We start from the raw sequence: 18,883 nt of genomic DNA on the forward strand, positions 1-18,883 counted from the left end.
CCCCACCGCTGCCAGCCCCGGCGGGAGGCTGAACACCAACAACTAACTGCCTGCCTGCTGCACGGGCCCAGGACCCTCCACTCGTCCTCGTGGGGCGGGGCGGGGGGGAGCAACACCTCCAGGGTTGGCTGGACACGCTCTGCTCGGGGCCTCTGACCCTGGGGGCTGTGCGGGCTGGCAGCCCCCGGAGCTGGCAGAGGACACCTCACTCCCAAGTGCCCCCTTTCAGCGGCTCCTTGAAGCCTTTACTTTTTGTCTGTTTGTTTTCTGGAAGTGAAGGAAAGCGAAAAGAGAGGAAACTCTTGACAGCATCCCCCTCCAGGTGAGGGGGGCGCTGGAGGCAGCAGGTACGGGTGGGGAGGGACCTGGGGAGCAGGTGTGACTGGTTGCTCCGCTGAGGCCTCAGCCAGAGGGTGGTGGCCAGGCCCAGCCCAGGTCACCTTCAGCTGCTCATCCCCGCCCATCCTGGGCCCCCTCACTCGCCCCTCATCCCAGAGGGTTTGGGGAAAAGTTGGGGTGCCATCCCCCTTTGGAGGACTTGTGGGCCCACTGTGAGGGCTGCGGATGCTGAGGCAGGGACTTGGGCCCGGACGCCAGGGGTTGTGTGGGGTGGGCGTGCGTGGCGAGATGCGACGACTGCAGCTGCGCACCGTGGGGAGGGGGGCGGGCGGGGGCTGGACCCCAGGCATTTGCTTTCCCCACGGCATCCCCGACCTGCCCCCGGCTGCACCAAGGGCCCTGAGTCCTGGGGAAGATGTCCCCAGGAGCTGCCGGGCCTCAGGGTGTGGTGGGCCAGGCCCTGGGTGGGCGGACGGGCTGGCTCCCACAGCACCAGCCCCGAGGCACTGCAGCCCAGGAGCCCCTGCACATGGGTGGACCCCAGGGACCAGGGCCCTAAGGAGCAGGCCCGGGCAGATGTTCTGAGGTTTCAAGGTGCTATCAGTGGGGCAGGGGGCAGGGCAGCTGTTCACGGAGCAGCCCACCCCTCACCAGCTGCCCCAGCCGAATCTCCCACGCTAGAGACGTCTGCGTCTGTGTCTGTCTCTGCTCCTGGAAGGCAGCACAGGCCTCAGCCACTCCCTGGGCCTGGCCACAGCCTGCCCCTGGCTGGTGTCCAGCGGCCTCGTCCCTCCTGCGCCTCTGTGCTCATGGGTGGAGCGAGGAGCCTGCATGATCAGGCCCTGGGGGTCGGGGTCGGGGGTACCGGGAGAGCCCCACCCAGCCTGTGCCCAACGCTTGCCCTCGCGAGGCCAGCACTAATAGGACATCCTTTTTTGTTGGCATTTAACGTCTCCGTTCCTGCCTTTGAAATGGGGAGGAAGGTTCCATAAGCTACCTGTTTCCTAGTTAAGCTCTTTCCTATTGTGTTTATACAGTTTTGTCTGTTATACTCTTTGCACCTTAAACCCCTCGACTGCCCCCGCGTCACCACCTTCCCAGCATGGCTGGAGTGGGAAGAGGCCTGAGCCCAGGGGGCGGGTTGGGGGGGGGGGGCTGGCCCCATCAGCCCAAGGGCTGAGGGGGTCAGGACCCCTCTGACTTCCTTGTAAGGCCCATGGCACTGGGGCAGGGGGCTGGGGACATTTTAATCATCAATAAACGAAGCACTTTATTATGTACAGATGTGGGCAAGCCCAAGGAGCCCGAGTGATTTGAGGATTTAGAATCCAAGCCACACAGCCCAGATGGTTCTCTGGGCTTAGAGGGGGCAGTGCCCTGGCCCGGTTGAGTTTCGGGCTGTAGCAGGAACAGTGCCAGCCAGAGTCTATGTACGCACCCTCAGACGCCCCTGCTGTCCTCTGGGGAGAAAAAGCGGTCCCCTCCGTGAGAGGGGAAAGCTCCCTGTCTGGCTCCCAGTACTGAGGCTCCCCCCACGCCAAGGCTGGGAATTCCAGCCTCTTATGGGGTCAGCGCTGTGTCTCTCAGGCTCCTGCTTTACTGTAGCTCTTTTCCTCTCCTGCACCCTGTGATCTCTGGGCTTCCATGACATCCTCAGGGTCCTCCCCTCCCTGCTTCCCCCTTCCCTTTGCTATTTCTAACCTCAGGTCCCAGTGCCTGGCAGCTTCAGAGCTGGCCCACATTTTCCTAAGAAAAGTCTGATCTCCCCGAATGGGCTGTAGGCTGGGACTCCAATGAGTTTTCCACCCCCTGTTGCTGACGCCGGGGTCTCCCATAGGGGCTGGCGGCCCTGTCACCTGCTACCCTCCCTGCAGCCTTAGTGAGCCTAGGGGACCCTGGCCAGGCTGGGCCTCTGGTCCATGAGGCCAGACTTTGACAAGCAGAGGCTGGAGATGGGTGTGGGGAGCTGGTAGCAAGACCCTGTCCCAGGACTTGGGTCTCCTGTTCTTGTACACTTCCCCTCTCAGGGCACAAGAGGGGTCCAGACAGCAGGCTGGGCACTGGTCAAATGGTCATTGTAGCTGTAGGTGGGCACGGCCAACCCCTCTCCTGGGAGACCCCTACCCCAGCGGGGACAGGAACCCTGTGTCCCTGGTGCTAAATGCTCTCTCCCCCTTGGGCCAGTGTTGGTGGGAGCTCCTTTCTGGCCAGACCACAAGGGTCTGAAGCAATAATCGTACCTCAGCAGTGCCAGTATGGATAGGGGTTCTTGTTTTACCAGCTTTTACATTTCCTTTTTCATTGTTAAAACAAATTAACAAGCACCTGGGTATTGGAGTGAGGGGACTGGGCATCATACCCGCTTCCCAGGGCTGGTGGTGGGGAGGGGGCTTGGGATCATCACCTCCCACTGGAGATCTGCCAGGGCGTCCCTCTGTCCAGCTGGACTTCTCAGCCCATTTGGCCAAGACCTCAAGCCCAGAACCTGGGCCTGCCCTCTCCCCGGCTCCCCTTGTACTCCCCGGCCCTGGGCCAGCTGGAGGTGAGTGGCCAGAGAGATGAGGTGGGCCTCAAGCCCTAGGAACCCAGGCCGGGGGCAGAACCTGAGCCTCCGATCCTGAGGCGTTCCACCACGGCCAACGTAGCACCCCTCGGGTGGCTCGGTGGCAGAACGGCTGTGCCCAGGCATGTGGACCCTTGATGTCTGGCCCTATGTGGCCACCCCACAGCCCCAGAGCGTGCGGGCGACAGCAGGAGGGTGAGGACAGTGAAGGGGAATAAAGGCAGTACAACTGTCCCTTGGCCCAGCCTCTTCTTTACACGTTGCCGCCCTGACTACTGGCCGAAGAGACTTGGACCAGAGCAAGGGTAGCGCGGAACCTGACAGCTTGGCCGAAGACCACGTGGACACCCGTGCCCCGAGCATCTGCACACCCCGTCTCCCTCCCTTGAGGGTGGGCTGGACTCCTGGGGAGCATCCAGAGTCGGGAGCTGAGGTCTGAAGGAGCCAGATGTCAGCACCCGGGAGGACATCGCAGATGGAAGACAGGTAGCGGACTCCGAGGAGGGGGCAGGCGGCTCTCCCTGCGGACCTCCAAGAATTATTTCACTGGAGCGCTGGCTCTGTGCGGGATAGGACTCTAGGCTGTGGTGACACGCGGTGACTGAGGCCCCCATGTATGTGGCACTTGGTCCCAGATACCTGGAGAGGGGGGTAACCGGGAAGGGCTAGGGGAGGAGGCTGGTGGGTGGGTTCACTAACCAGCCAGAGAGGGGGTACACATCCCCAGGATGGGGACGTTGCCTTCCACACAGTCCCACTTCTCTGAAGGGAACAGGGGCTCGCTCAAGTCACCCTAAAACTGAAGCTTGCTGTCAGGCCTGCGGGCCTGGCTGCTCCTGCAGTGTCTTGTGGGGATTCAGCTTCTCTCTGTTTCCCCTCTATTACCCGTCCATCGGTGGTCTGTCTGCTGCCTCTCCCCATGGCCTCCTCCCTTCGACCCCACCGTGCTGTGAGCAACGGCCTGAGGCCACAGGCATTATTTTCTATAGAATCCCTGGGAAAATATCTATTTTTTAAAATTACAGTTTTACCTGGGCATAGTTGAAGAAGCCAAATATTGATATTCTAGAACTTTCGTTTTTTAACAAAAACCTACAGTGCCCCTGCACCTGCCCCTCTCCAACTCCCGGTAGGCGAGCAGCTCCAATTCAGTTGGTATTTTGGGTGTTCTCATGCCCACAAAAAGCACACCTCCAACGCTACTTTCCTGATTTTTTTCACTTTTAGGCATCAGCTACTGATGTATTTCTTCATCACTCCCATGACACGCACAAACACTATGCACACAAGTTCCCTTCCTCCTTCCTCCCAGCATGGTTATATTATTATTTGGGGTTAGAGTAATATCTAGTGGGTACATTATTATGACTGTGTAAACACTGATCACAACCAAGCCATATAATAGAATACGATTCCATTTCCTTTCTTGCACAACGTTTTACTTTTGTCTCTCTTAAGCGTGATTTGCTTCGGTCTCTATGTCCTTATCACTGCTGCGTTCCCAAACCCTTTGCTATAAATTCAGTTTTCCTTCCAATATGTGCAAACACGGCGGGTGTTCCATCGATTTCATCACTCTTGTAACCAGGGAGCCGTGCAGCAAGATAACCCTGCACGGGGTGCACACACTGCAACCAGCTCCCATGAGAAGACTTGAGAAACTGCCTAACAACATCCCCCAGCCAGTGGTTCCCTGTCCCACTTTGCCGAGACTGTATCCCTTTCAGTTCATTGCAGAGATCTTTAACTTCTAGAAGGTTTATGTCTTGGTGGGCTCCTTTTTCCTAACCCTAAACTTTCCCTTCTCCTCAGGACCACTTCAGGGGATTAAATTCCAAAGAGCTTGACTCACTCTTTCACCCTGACACAGGAATGAGTTTGCCTGGGTCTAGAATTCAGGCTGGAAATCATTGCCCTCAGAATTTTAGATGCTGGCGCGTTTCTGCTGAGAAGCCCAGCGCCGTACCGTTTAAAAGGGTGAAGTGAGATGACAGTTTCCTTTGATTCAACTACAAGCCCTGGAGTCCTGCTTCCTCCCTCCCACATCCGATCCCTGGGCATGTCCTTGTGTGAGATGTCTCAGTGACATCACTGAGATCAGAAAACGGGGAGCTGACTCAGTCCTGGCCCAGCCTGAGGCCCCCTCGCCAATGCCCCCTGCCCGCTGCAAGCCTGAGGTTATAAACAAGTGACTCAGAAGAATGGCGGGAGAATATGCCCCATAACAGTTCACACCAGTGTCTCGGGGGCTAAATTTAACCCACAGCTGCAGCCTCTGGCACTTCGGGAACAAGTTAATCTTGGCGGCTGAGGCTGATGTGTGTGTGTGCATGTGTCGGGTAGGGGGAGGGTGGTCAGGGGTCCACAGCAGGGTGGGCATCGGGACCGGCCGTCCCAGACCTCTACCCTGATTCCATACATGCTAGACAGGGTGCAGGGGCCCCAAGGCTGCGCAGGCTCAGGCCAAGCTTAGTATGGACCAAAAACCGAGCATAGACAGCTTTCCTGGAATATTAAACTGAGTGTTATGTTTGTTTTTTGATCCCTGGGGGTTTAAACACCTAGAAGAGTTGAATCCTATGAAATTAAATCTTCTGGCATGTCTGACGACTTACAGGGTTAAACCCTGTGCGAATGTACTCGCAGGGACACGGAACCTCAGTGCTTCCGAATCTCAGAAGAACTGAGGCCCTTAACATTGAACTCGCCCATCTCCTCGCTGTGTAGGAAGGGAAACTGAGGCTCAACAGAGTGATCTGGCTTTCCCAGGACCCACAGGAAAGTGGTGACCTTGTTTATTTAAGTACCTTCTTGCTTTCTTGCACAGTCCAAGGAGGCTCTCAGAGCTGGGGCAGAAAGGGGAAAAGTCTTCCCACTTTAAAGTTGAGGCAGCGGGGTCCCCATGCCCAAGTTCATTGAGCAGGAAACCCAAGCACACTGCGTCCAGGGGTGGCTGGAGCAAGATACACTCCAAGGAGGAGGCTAGAGGCACCTGGGCAGAAAGGCGGAGAAGGCATGAAGGAAGGGAGACCCTGGAAGAGGGACTCAAAGGCTTCCCTCTCCTTGGATTGAGGGGCGGAGCTTGGGTCATCCCCTCCCCTGAGAGGTATCACCCAGCCAAGGAAAGCCGTCAAAGCCTCTCTGTGCTCCGTTTAGAAATGGGACAGCGAGGCCCTCATCTTTCAGGGAGGACAGAGACACCCCACCCCTATCCCATGAGCCCCTGGGCTGAGTCAAGACTGCTCTGGGAGGGGGCCTCAGCCCAGCTGTCCCCTCTGCGTCATGTGCAGGAGGCCAGGCAGCTCGCCTTACAGGGCCCAGTCCACCTCTATATATAGTCCGGCTCAGACAGCTGCGTAGACTGTGCGCGACCCAGCAAGAAGGCAGGGAGTGCAGAGAGAAGGCCACCCACCATGGCGTCGGGCTTGGAGCAGGCGGAGGAGCAGCGGCTGTACCAGCAGACGCTCCTGCAGGACGGGCTCAAGGACATGCTGGACCACGGCAAGTTCCTCGACTGCGTGGTGCGGGTGGGTGAGCGCGAGTTCCCCTGCCACCGCCTGGTGCTGGCTGCCTGCAGCCCCTACTTCCGGGCGCGCTTCCTGGCCGAGCCCGAGCGCGCGGGCGAGCTGCGCCTGGAGGAGGTGTCCCCTGGCGTGGTGGCCCAGGTGCTACACTACCTGTACACGTCAGAGATCGCGCTGGACGAGGCAAGCGTGCAGGACCTGTTCGCCACGGCGCACCGCTTCCAGATCCCATCCATCTTCACCATCTGCGTGTCCTTCCTGCAGAAGCGCCTGTGCCTCGCCAACTGCCTGGCGGTCTTCCGCCTAGGCCTCCTGCTCGACTGCGCGCGCCTTGCCGTGGCCGCCCGCGACTTCATCTGCGCGCGCTTCTCGCTGGTGGCCCGCGACGCCGACTTCCTCGGGCTCTCGGCTGACGAGCTCATCGCCATCATCTCCAGCGATGGCCTCAACGTGGAGAAGGAGGAGGCCGTGTTCGAGGCGGTGATGAGATGGGCAAGCAGCGGCGACGCCGAGGGGCAGGCCGAGCGCCAGCGCTCGCTGCCCACCGTCTTCGAGAGCGTGCGCTGCCGCCTGCTGCCGCGCGCCTTCCTAGAGAGCCGCGTGGAGCGCCACCCTCTCGTGCGTGCCCAGCCTGAGCTGCTGCGCAAGGTGCAGATGGTGAAGGACGCACACGAGGGCCGCATCACCGTGCTGCGCAAGCAGGAGAAGGGGAAAGAGGCAGCGGGGGCCAAGGCCACTGACAAGGACACGGCCGACGCCAAGGCGGAGGAGGATGAAGAGGAGGCCGAGCGCGTCCTACCCGGGATCCTCAATGACACCCTGCGCTTTGGCATGTTCCTACGGGACCTCATCTTCATGATCAGCGCGGAGGGCGCCGTGGCCTATGACCCGGCAGCCAACGAGTGCTACTGTGCCTCCCTCTCCACCCAGATACCCAAGAACCACGTCAGTCTAGTGACCAAGGAGAACCAGGTCTTCGTGGCTGGGGGCCTTTTCTACAATGAGGACAACAAAGAGGACCCCATGAGTGCTTACTTCTTGCAGGTGCCTGGCCAGCCTTGGGAGGGGCGTGGCCAGTTCTGATTTCTGGGCAGCCCTGGGGCCCAGGAGAGGCCTGTGTCTACCCGTTGGGGAACGTCATTGGGTCTAGGCTGAGATGTAGGCCGGGGAGGATGACTGACAGCCGCTTGCCTGAAGGCTGAAGATAGTTATAGGCAGTTGACAATAAGATGCGTAACTTTGGTGTCTCAGTTTCAGAGAGATGTCAGCCTCAGGATGGTCTGATATGTTGGAGGCCCTAGCTCTGCACAGCGGTTGGGGTCAGAGACAGTGAGAAGGAAGAACAAGGTCAGTGTAGGGGTCCTGGCCAACAACTGTGCGTGAGGCCGGGACTGGAATGTGGAACGGAGTGTCTCAAACAAAGGGACCATCCTCCCTTGCTTTCCCATTGCACAGATGGGGAAACTGAGGCCCAGGAAGGACCAGGAGAGTGGGGTGCCCAGTCCAATTTATAATGTGACAGTGGGATCTCAGAGGGCAGGAATGGTTTTCTGGTGACTGGCCATGTAGGTGTGAGCCTTGCTAGTTGGGTGAATTTGGGGACATGGAGGGGAGGGTGCAGTGCTTCTGGCTGGGAACCAGTGAGCAGGGGACGGAGATGGGAAGGAGCCTGTAGTGGGTGGTGTGCTTAGTGAGGCCTGACCAGGTTTGAGAGGGGTGAGGGGCAGTGTGGTGCCAGGGTTAAGCTGGGGCAGGTGGGAGGGGGGGCATCTCTACCAGCCAAGGCACATCATGGGCACATTGTTTATTCTCTCCGGGCCTCTGTTCCTAAATGGGGATATTATTCTTCCTTGCTTGATAAGGTTGTTTGAAGGTTAATTGATGGTTATAAAGTGTTCAACAGCACAGTGCTCAGCCCTCAGAAAACTCTCCCAAAAGGTGAGCCCCTAGTATGGTTATTAATAGACTGTTGGGGGAAATTTCCTGGCGGGCCAGTGGTTAGGACTCCACTCTGACTGCCAGGGGCTCAGGTTCAACCCCTGGTGGGGAAACTAAGGTCCCACAAGCCGCAGGGGTGCTCCAGCAAAGGAAAAACAAAAAACAAAAAACCTGTTGGGGTACACAGGGTCGCAGACTTACACTGTAGATTTTAAGGGGTGAGTGGCTGTATTTGGATGTTGCCTGTGCAGTGGGATGGAGTGGAAATCAGGGAGCAGGCAGGCCTCAGTTCAGGAGTTGTACCGGGCAAGGCCAGGACGGCAGCTGGGCCTCCCTCTCAGAGGCCCCTTCTCAGCTCTGTATGGGATGCCCCATCACGGTGCTATAACGGTGGTCTCCCGGCACCTACGGGGCGTGGGACGGTCGGCTGTTCTCAGCCTGATAGGAGGACAGGCACTGTCTCCAGGCGCCGCCTCCAGTCTGCGCTGGCCCTACCTGGAGACCCGGACTCCTCTGTGACCTGGGGGTGGCCAGACGGGGCTGCGGTGGGGCCGGGCTGCGACTGGGGCAGTGGGTTGGTGGGGGACGTGGGGGGCGGTCGCTGACTGGCCACCCGGCCCGCAGTTTGACCACCTGGACTCAGAGTGGCTGGGGATGCCGCCGCTGCCCTCGCCGCGCTGCCTCTTCGGCCTGGGAGAGGCTCTTAACTCCATCTACGTGGTCGGCGGCCGAGAGCTCAGGGACGACGAGCGCAGCCTGGACTCGGTCATGTGCTACGACAGGCTGTGAGCGCGGCCTGGGGGCGGGGCCGAGGAGCCTGGGGGCTGGTCCAGGACGGCGGCGGGGCGTGGCGGGGGAGCGAGAGCCCAGGGCTAGGGGCGGAGGCGGGCTTGGGTAGGGGCTGGGCGGGGCTGGCAGGTGGGGTGGGAGCGAGGAGCTGAGAGGTCTGGGAGTTCCGGTAACGAATCGGGGGCGTCCCAATGTGTGTTGGGTGGTGGGTGGTTGCAGAGACGGGGGCTGAGAGCGCCCTACTCCCCTCCCCTCTAGGTCGTTCAAATGGGGCGAATCGGACCCGCTGCCTTATGCCGTGTACGCCCACTCTGTGCTCTCGCATATGGACCTCGTCTACGTCATTGGCGGCAAGGGTAGCGACAGGTGAGGCGCGGGCCAGGAAGGAGTGCAGCAGCCGGGTCGGCGGGTAGAACGGAAGCAGAGTCTCCCCGAGGCTGTCAGGGGTCTGTCCTGACTGCCTTGCGAGGCAGCTGGAGGGACTGGGCCAAGGGAAGAGGCGGCTCTGCTCCCGCCTCCTGCTTCTCACTCACTGCCCCCCCACCCCCACCACAGGAAGTGCCTGAACAAGATGTGCGTCTATGACCCTAAGAAGTTCGAGTGGAGGGAGCTGGCCCCCATGAAGACTGCGCGCTCACTCTTCGGTGCCACCATCCATGACGGCCGCATTTTTGTGGCTGCTGGGGTCACAGACACAGGGCTGACCAGTTCAGCTGAGGTGTACAACATCGTGGACGGCAAGTATGGCTGCTTCCCCCCCTCCCTGCCCCCGTTCCGCTGGACAGCCAGGGACGAAGGGCCCCACTGTACCAGCCTGGCTGTGTGGCTTTGCGCCTATGTCAGCCCTCTCTGTGTCTGCCCTGGCAGGAAACATAGCCTCTGTCTTGAGTCTCCACTGTGCAGCTTGGACATCAGCACAGAACTAGCCCCTCTACTCTGATCAGCAGTGAGGTGGGCTTCCCCCACAAGGGTTGTGGCCAGCCTGGTCTGCAGGAGAGAGCTCCTCGGAGATGCCAGGTTCCTCATTCAGAGACTCGTACCAGGCGCTGGCCTGGTGCTAGGGATACAGCAGTGACTGAGACAGAAGCTGCCCTGCCCTGGGAGATCGGGAAGAAAACTGAGCTGGCAGACCAGTTGGACTCAGCCAGCTAAAGAGGTGGTGGGAGAAGGATGCCCGAAGGCAAAGGAAGGCTGGTGCCAAGGCATTTAGGAGGAAAAAAGGCAGGCTCATTGGAGGAGGGAGCATTGGTCAGGTTGGATGGAGTGTGGTGGGTGAAGGGAGGTGGGGATTGTGGGTACTGGGGCTGGAGAGGGGGCAGTCGGGCTGAGGGACTTTATCCTGAGAGTAATGAAATGCCTCTGATGGGCTTTAAGCTCCCTTCTGTGTTCTCCTGAGATGCCTCATGGCAGCTCATGTAGAGAAGAGATTAGGGATTTCCTAGGAGGCAGGGGTGTAGCTGTATCGCAAGAAGTGGTGGTGGTCTGGAGCTGGGGGTACAGCAGGGATGGGGCAGAGAGGATGCACTGGAGAAAGACTTAGGCCAGCGCTTTTCATGTGCCCATGGATCCCTGGGGATCACGCTCTGAACGCAGATTCTGATTCTCAGGTATGGGGAGGGACCTCAGTATATTTCTAATAAACTCCCTGGTGATGCTGACGCTGCCAGTCCATGGACCATACTCAGTAGCAGGAGTTTAGCAGACACAAGAAATAGGATGTAGCAATCGATTGGATGGTGGGGGTGAGAGGGAGAGGTGGACGCTTTTGAGTGAGGGTGAGAGGTCATTTATTAAATTAATTTATTCATTTATTTTTGGCTGCGTTGGGTTTTCGTTGCCGCGCGCGGGCTTTCTCTAGTTGCGGCAAGCGGGGGCTACTATTCATTGTGGTGCGCGGGCTTCTCATTGTGGTGGCTTCTTTTGTTGAGGAGCACGGGCTCCAGGCGTGCGGGCTTCAGTAGTTGTGGCACGCGGGCTTAGTAGTTGTGGCACGCGGGCTCAGTAGTTGTGGCTCGAAGGCTCAGTAGTTGTGGCGCACGGGCTTAGTTGCTCCGCAGCATGTGGGATCTTCCCAGAACAGGGCTCGAACCCGTGTGCCCTGCATTGGCAGACTGATTCTTAACCACTGTGCCACCAGGGAAGTCCCAAAGAGGTCATTTATTGAAGAACTGTTGGAGTTAGGTAGGAAAAGTGAGGGTCGAGTTAAAACATGTGGATTTGAGGTGCCTGGGTGTCCAGGAGGAGCCCACTAGGGCAAAGAGAGAGCTCGAGGGTGAGATCTGGGGAGGGGGGACAGTACTCGGAGGGGACAAGCTCCCTCAGGAGAGAGGATGTTAGTGGGAAAAGCCGAGGCCCAAGCCCTGGGAGCAGCAGGGGCAGATGCATTATTCAGCAAGGAATCCCAAGAGGTGAGGCTGGGAGGTGGGAAGTGAAGACAGTCACATCAGCAGAAGTGCGTACCGTGGACCCTGGATTCCAGAGCCCTGTGGTGGCTGGGGACCCGAGGGCAGTTTTGGAGGGATGAAGAGCCAACTTCGGGAGCCAGGGGAGGGGAGTGAAGGCACCTTGAGAGTCACTGGGCCGTGAAGGGGAGAAAAGGGACGGGGCAGGAGTGCAAGGGACGGTCTCGATGGTCACTGAGGTAGCAAGCTGGAGTTGGTTCAGGAGCAAAGGCGGGACATTGGGGAGAGCCCTGGTGGGTTTCATGGGGCAGGTTAGATGGAATGACAAGGGGACAGTGGAGGGAAACGGGAGGGGCAAGAGAATGGGGAAGAAGTGAAGACCAGAGGGCATTCCTAAGAGGTCAGGAAGCAGGTTGTGCTGGGAGCACGGGTGCCTGGGAGTCGGATTTTGCAGGGTGCAGCTGAAGCTGTGAGTGCTGGCGGGCGACAGTCACTGGGCTCGCTGCGGCCCCCCCGGGGGCGGGGTGTGAGGCACCTCCTCACGCCCCCTCCTTCCTGCCAGGTGGGCGCCCTTTGAGGCCTTCCCGCAAGAGCGCAGCTCGCTCAGCCTGGTCAGCCTGGCGGGCACGCTCTATGCCATCGGCGGCTTTGCCACACTGGAGACTGAGTCCGGGGAGCTGGTTCCCACAGAGCTCAACGACATCTGGAGGTGAGCCTGGCCCTAGGGAAGTGAGGGGAATCGTGAGCAAGGCCAGCTGGGCACCGAGGCAGCGCCCAGCAGGCTCTATCTGTGGGCAGAGCTGACCCCTCCTCCAGGAAATCCTGTGGGGACAGGGCAGCAGACATGCCTCGCTCAGCCCAGGGTCTCTCCAGTTTGTTGGGGAAGTCTGGGTTTGCACACATGGCACCATGCCCCCCTGTGGGGCATCGACAGTGTCAGTCAGGACCTGGTGCCAAGGTTAGGGCCCAGACCCACAGAACCGGGCCCCAGGGAGGCAGACTGAGGCTGCCCTGAGAGCTGGCCCTGAGAGGCAGCCAGCTCTTCCCTCTCCCCTCCCTCCTGACGGGGAGAGCTGGCTCGGGATTGAGGAGTAGCTGGATCCCGGCTTCTCAGAGCCATTGCTTCTATGGCTGGTCCTAGCTGGGGGTGGAGGGGAGAGGTTTCGGCAGCCTGGGGCAGCTTCTGAACCTTCAGTGATGCTCAGTGCTGCAGGCAGCCTCTAGAGGGCAGTGCTGCTGGGAGGGCAGGACGGGGCTTGGGGGGGGACTTCTCGGAGAGTTGAGTACAGAAATTCTCAAGAGGAGGGGTTTGGGGAGGTGCAGACCTTCCTGGAGGGAGGTGGACTTCAAGGAGTGTGGGCTTCCTGAGAGGGGGCTCTTCCTGGAAGGTAGGGCAGGTGTTCTTTGGGGGTGGGACCCCTTTCCCGGAGCGTGGGCGCTCTCCAGGAGCTGGCCTTCCTGGAGATGGGCCTGAGGCTGGGGGGCGGCACTCCCCAGGGGTGGCCTACTGCACCCAGCCACCCCTCCCTGCTGGGTCCCACCCGGGACTTGGCTGACCGAGCTCCTCGTCCCTGTCTCCACTCCTCCCACCCCAGGTACAATGAGGATGAGAAGAAGTGGGAGGGGGTGCTGCGGGAGATCACCTATGCCGCTGGCGCCACCTTCCTACCTGTACGGCTCAACGTGCTGCGCCTGACCAAGCTGTGACCCGCCCAGAGGACCTGACTGCGCGCCCCCCATGCTGCAGCCCACACAGGCCCGGCCTTCTGGGTTGGGGGCTCCAGGGAGGAGTCTGGGAGAGGCAAAGTCCACCTGTATCCCATCCCGTCACAGTGCCCGAGGGGCGCTTCAGCCAGGAAAGGGAAATCGCTGCCTGGAGCTAGCCTTTCGGGCAGGGACGAGAAACTTTTGGCCTCTCCGGTGTCTCCATATCCCCCGTGTTCCTGGTCCATGAGGCATAACCTCGGGGGGGTGGTCAGGCTGCATCCCGGCCCAGCCCCGGCCTGGCTGTGTGTGCCCATAAACTCCCCACAGAACTGTCTCCTCGCCTATCAGGGGGCGGGGGGGTTCCCTATCGGGTGCACCTTGCAGCCTGGGTAAGTCTCCTGTAAGAAGAATAAAGTGCCTTCCGAGCAAGCAGCTCGGGGTCTGGGATCAGGGGCTGCAAGCGTCAGCGACCAGGTGGTGTGAAGACCTGGGGCTTCCGTATTCAGCTGCTGGGCTGCCAAGGTCGGTGGTCTCTGCCCTCCGCGTGTGTCTCCTACACGTTCTCTTTGCGCCAAGAGCTTGAGCCCCCTCCCTGAACCTCCAGCTTCTCATCCAGCCTGGACAGGGAGCCAGGAGACTGCTAGAGGAAGGGGCAGGGAAGAGCCCAAGCGCGGTAAAAAGTCTTTTATTCTATCAGTCAGGCCCCTCCCAGGAACAGCTGGGCAGAGCCCATCCCTCCCCCTCTCCCCTACTCGGGCTTCTCTTTGTCCTGCTTCTGCTCCTCCTCCAGCATCAGGGTTCGCTCTCGCTCCTTCACCAGCTGGACACCACAGTAGGTGACAAACAGGACGGCCAGCGTGGTCTGGGGGAACCCTGTGTGGGGAAGAGGTCACGCGCGCCTGGAAGCAGCTCCCCTTTCCCCCAGTGACTCTTCTCTCTGCCCGCCTGACTGTCCCTCCCTGCTGAGTCCCTGGGGATCGCGGTGGGGTGGGGACATTTCAGGAGGTCACAGTCCTTGAGGTTGATACCTGGCATATTCCGTATCCCCCGTCCCTCACCTGTGAGTAGCAGGCGCTGGGCGACCAGCTCTGTGAACTCAAAGCTGTTCAGGCTTACAAGGTTGTACATGATGATGGCCCAGAAGTTCACGGCCCCAAAGATGGCTCGGACCCTGCGGGACATCTGCTCCGACAGAGAGGCCTGCTGGGTCCAGGGAAACACAGGCAGTGAGGTAAGAGGCCCAGGGGAAAGAGGACGTGGCGGGTCAGAGGCCTTGCCTATGTAGCCACCTGGGTCCTGGGGATATGCCTGTGTCCCTGAGAGTCCCCGGTCAGCTCTCCCTCATTGTTAAAAGATGGGAAACTGAACTCTGGAGAGAGGGCAGGGCCTGAACAACACAGCCAGGCCCGGGTGCCCCCCGACCCTGCAGAAGGGAAGGGAGGGCCAGGTACCCACAGAGGGAGCCATTGCCCCGACGACCCGGAGCGGGGTGGTAGTGAGAAAGTTCTGGCCTGGCAGCCAAGTGTGGCTGGAAGACTCCAGAGAGCAGTAGTGCCACCCCCTCCAGTGCCCCAGACAAGCCAGCCCCAGACCTTCCTTGCTCACCTCAATTCGTGCCAGGGGCCCCCACTCTGCCAGCTTCTGTACCCAGAGCTCAAAGTTGAGGCCAAAGCAGTTAAGGCATGACCACAAGTAGACAGTATCACAAGGTCCGAGCCACAGAGTGGTGATGGCAAATGTGGCCACAGTGGCCCCCAGCTCTGGGATCACCTCAGAGTGCTCCCCACCAACGTGGTCATACACGTACCTGCAGGCAAGGCGGGAAAAGGGGCCGGTGGGCGTGTGGGAAAAGGCAGGTGGGAGACGGGCAAAGGATACACAACGGGGGCAGCTTCCTCAATGCTATCATCCTGGGCACATTCAACACCCTGGGCCTCAGGTGGCTGCTCCTCCTCTACCCAACTTCAAAATGTGGAGGGCTCAGCCTTGAACTTCCTGTCTTCTCTAGCTACCTTCATTTCTCCAGGTGAGCTCCTTCAGACTCTGAATACTGTCTCTATGTTGACAAGCCCCAAATCTGTCTCTCTAGCCCAGTCTCTCTCCTGATTCATATATCCAACTGTTACCAGACATCTCACATGAATGACCAACTCCCCCATCCCTGCCCAAACCTACTTCATTCCCATCTCAGCTAACGATACCACCATCCATTCAGCTGCTGGCCAGAAGCCTTGGTGCCATCTTGGATTCTCAATTCCCCTCTCCACTCATATCCAGAGCAGCAAATGCTATACGGGCCCCACTTGGTCCTGAGCACTGCTTATATCCTCCACTAACACCACCCTAGTCCAGGGGATCATCTCCTGTCACACAGATTATGGCAAGAGCCTCTTAAGTCATCTCCCTGCTTCTGCCTCTGCCCCCTACTGTCCGTTGTCCACACAGCAGCTAGAGGCATCTTTTAGGAGTGTAACCCAGCTCACCGCACTTCCACAATCACACCCTCCGGCAATAGCTCCTCATTACAATTAGAATAAACTCAACCACCTTCCTGTGGCTAGAAGAGCCCACGTCATCTGGTTTCTGCCTCCCTCCCTGACCTGTCGCCCACCATTCTCCCCTTCATCCACTATGCTCTCCCCTTACTGGTCTTTCTGATACTCAGACACACACAGCTGGTTCCTATCTTAAGGCCTCTGTACCTGTTGTTCCCTCTGCCTGGAATTCTCTTCTCCAAATTCTGTTGTCACTCAAGTCTCAGTTCATCTCACAGAGGCCTACCCGAACCCCAACTAAAGAAGCTTCTACCCCATTACACTCTTTTATTTTCTTCATAACACTTACCACTCTCTAAAATTATCTTTTTTTTTTTTTTTAACCTGTTTATGGTCTGTTTCTCTGCACTAGGCTGTAAGTTCCATGAGTTCACGGTCTTTGCCATGTTCACTGCTGTATCCCCAGTGCCTAGAACAGTGCCTGGCATGTAGTAGGTACTCAATAAATAGCTGTTAAATAAATTCAGTAGAAGACCCATTGCATAACCAGCCTCTCTGTTCCTTGACCTCCTCATTTCACCAATGGTTTCTTTTCCACTCCACCTCAGTTACCCACTCCCATGGCCACACCCCAACTTTTTCACCACTTGTTTGACTCCTTCCTAATTCCCATCCTTCACCCTGCCCCCCCCCCACCTGACCTGACTCCCTAGCTCCACTTCTTAAATCTCATTGACCTCCCCCGCACCTTCCCCATCTTGTGATCCCGTCCTATTTTTACCACCCTTCTTAACTGTCATCGTTACAAATAACCTAAAAGCCCTTCCCCCTCACTTCTTCCTTCTCACCCACCTGGGAAAGCCCAAGCACCCACATTCTTCTCCCCTGCACCCAAGAAGCGAAGCCCTGATGGGAAAACCCCCACACCTTCACATATTAGAATCCATAAACCCACTACCCCCAACCCCACTTGAGCCGTCAGTGCCACGGTTTCTCTGGTCAGCATCTTCTCTCAGGCTCTGCCGTGGCTACTCCACCTCATCTCCCCTGCACGTGTGAACGGGTGTGCTGATCGAGGCAGGAGGAGAGAGGCAGCATCTGTGTGCCTCCCTCCACCCCCAACCCTGCATCTCTCAGCTGATGACCTCGCCTCCTGCTTCCTGGAGAAAACCGAAGCTTTCAGGAGGAATCCCTCACCTTTCCACACTCACCTGCCATTCTTCTGCATCCACACTGGCCTTTCTTCCTCCTCCGTGGCCGAAGCCAGAGCTCTGCCTGGTTCCATCGCCTCCGCCCCTTCTCAGGGAGCTCACTCCATCAATCACCCCTCTATCCTGCGCTGCCAACTTCCTCCTTTCTAGTGAATAATTCCCCTCGGCACCCAAGCATGTCCCATTATTTCCTGTCTTTAAAACACCCACTTCTCCCTTCGGCCACTTCTGTGTGTCCCCCTTCAGTACCAGGCTTCTTCCCGGAGCTGTCTACATGGGAACTACCCTGCGGTTCCTCTGTCCCCCACACCCCCAGACCCGACTCCTCCCGGCCCCTGCCTGTCCAGGGAAAGGCCGAGAACCTCCATGCCACCCACGCTCACGCTCGGTCTCTGGCTTCCTTGACACCAGCAGCATCTGACCCAGTTGCCCCTACCATGCCAGGATGGTCTTCCCTTAGCTTCCAGGGTGTCCCACGGTCCTGCCTTTTCTCCTGCTCCTCTGACCGCTCCTTTCAGGCCCTTGTGCCGGCTCCTTCAACCAGAGTCCTTCCGGGCACACGACTTCCTGGGAGTCATCGCCCTCTCCTTCCTGATGCCCTCAGTCCACTGCCAAGCGCTGTCCAGGCTGCCTGCTGTGTGTCTCCACTGCATTTCTCTCACCTCCAGGGGCCCCAGCCAAGTCCAAACCTCTGTCTTTCACTTCGACCTCTGCCATGACCTCCTCCCTCCGTCCCTGCTTCCTCTGGCCCAGAGGTGATCTTTGAAGACGTGGACCCACCTGGCCACGGCCCTGCTCAGCCACCTGGCGGGTGGCTGTGACGTCCCACCCCACCCCAACTCACCTGCAAAGCCAGTCGTTGATGCCACGGTCAAAGTGCCTGTGGGGGGAGAGCGTACGGGTGGGAATCAGCCGGGAGGTGAGCTCCGGGGCTTGGGGCAAGAGGCCAAGGGGAGGTGGGGATCCCGGAGGCGAATCCCGGGGCCTCGCACTCACGTCTCGGAGAAGACGTAGAGCGCTGTGATGCACTTGGGAGGCCGGGGCGGGTCCAAGTGGTCGAGGCGCGCCACGGTGTTGACGACGCCGAAGAGGACGGCCGCCTTCACCCAGTCGTACACCAGGTTTGAGTAGGCTAGGCCAGCTGGGGACAAGGGGTCGTCACGGCCCCGGGGCGGGGGGGGGGGGGGGGGGCAGGCAGGGGGTGCGGGGCGGGCCTGCGGCGGCAGAGGCCAGCGTGACATCTCGTGGCGGGGGGGGGGGGGGGGGGGGGGGCGTCACACCGACCTTCCCCCCGTCCCCCATCCCGCCCCGGGTCTTCCCAAATCCGGGGGAGGCGCGGAGCCCTGCCCTCCCCTGCGGACACTCTCTCCCCAGCTCGGGGTGGGGGTGGGGGTGTCCTTGCGCCCCGGCCGCCCCCACGGAGGCCCCGCCCCCACGTCCTGGCGGGTGGGGCTGGCCCCAGGGAGACCCTATGCGGCTGGGGAAATCAGCCCCAGGCCCCGGCGAGGTGGGCGGCCTCTGTCTGGTACCACCGCCCGGCCTCACGGGGCAAACCTACCTCCAAGTCCCATGCATTTCAAAGGCTAAATCCCCGCTCCCCCACCCTGCGACAGGTGCTGTCCCCCGGGGCGCCAGCTTCCCCAGCTGTGGCTCCGCCGCCGCTGGGGCGCAGAGGGGCCGTCCTCCTCCCTGTGCTGGGCCCGGCGCGCACCCACCGAGGGCGCTGTCCGGGAGGCGGCTGGCGAACTTGAGGTCACTGGGGATGGTGAGGATGTAGAAAAAGTGGAAGAAGATGTCCACGGCCACGATGGCTACCGCGCTGAGGCCCGCCTGGGCCCGGATGCGCCACAGCTCGCCCTCTCGCCGCACCGGCTCCACCTGGCTCACCTGAGGGACGGCGAGGGCCTGAGCGGGG

At 59.6% G+C, this 18,883-nt stretch overlaps 2 protein-coding genes across 2 annotated transcripts in view; one reads left to right on the forward strand and one right to left on the reverse strand.

Moving 5' to 3' along the window:
* The first annotated feature begins 6,279 nt into the window (after positions 1-6,279).
* KLHL40 (kelch like family member 40) lies at positions 6,280-13,694 on the forward strand. Its single transcript, XM_007445694.1, has 6 exons — positions 6,280-7,470; positions 8,989-9,149; positions 9,412-9,519; positions 9,709-9,894; positions 12,118-12,264; positions 13,151-13,694. The coding sequence occupies exons 1-6, from the start codon at positions 6,316-6,318 to the stop codon at positions 13,260-13,262; spliced, it is 1,869 nt and encodes a 622-aa protein (XP_007445756.1). The 5' UTR covers positions 6,280-6,315; the 3' UTR covers positions 13,263-13,694.
* Positions 13,695-13,933: 239 nt separating this feature from the next.
* HHATL (hedgehog acyltransferase like) overlaps positions 13,934-18,883 on the reverse strand; it is a 9,282-nt gene continuing 4,332 nt past the window's right edge. The window contains exons 7-12 of the mRNA XM_007445695.1: positions 18,684-18,855; positions 17,965-18,109; positions 17,813-17,848; positions 14,868-15,069; positions 14,321-14,462; positions 13,934-14,135 (exon numbers count right to left, since the gene is read on the reverse strand). Coding sequence (XP_007445757.1) covers positions 14,011-14,135; positions 14,321-14,462; positions 14,868-15,069; positions 17,813-17,848; positions 17,965-18,109; positions 18,684-18,855 — 822 coding nt within the window. The 3' untranslated portion in view covers positions 13,934-14,010. The remainder of the gene's footprint in view (positions 14,136-14,320; positions 14,463-14,867; positions 15,070-17,812; positions 17,849-17,964; positions 18,110-18,683; positions 18,856-18,883) is intronic.

This window comes from Lipotes vexillifer, unplaced genomic scaffold (assembly GCF_000442215.2).
Source record: "Lipotes vexillifer unplaced genomic scaffold, Lipotes_vexillifer_v1.1 scaffold1136, whole genome shotgun sequence".
Lineage (NCBI taxonomy): Eukaryota > Metazoa > Chordata > Mammalia > Artiodactyla > Lipotidae > Lipotes > Lipotes vexillifer.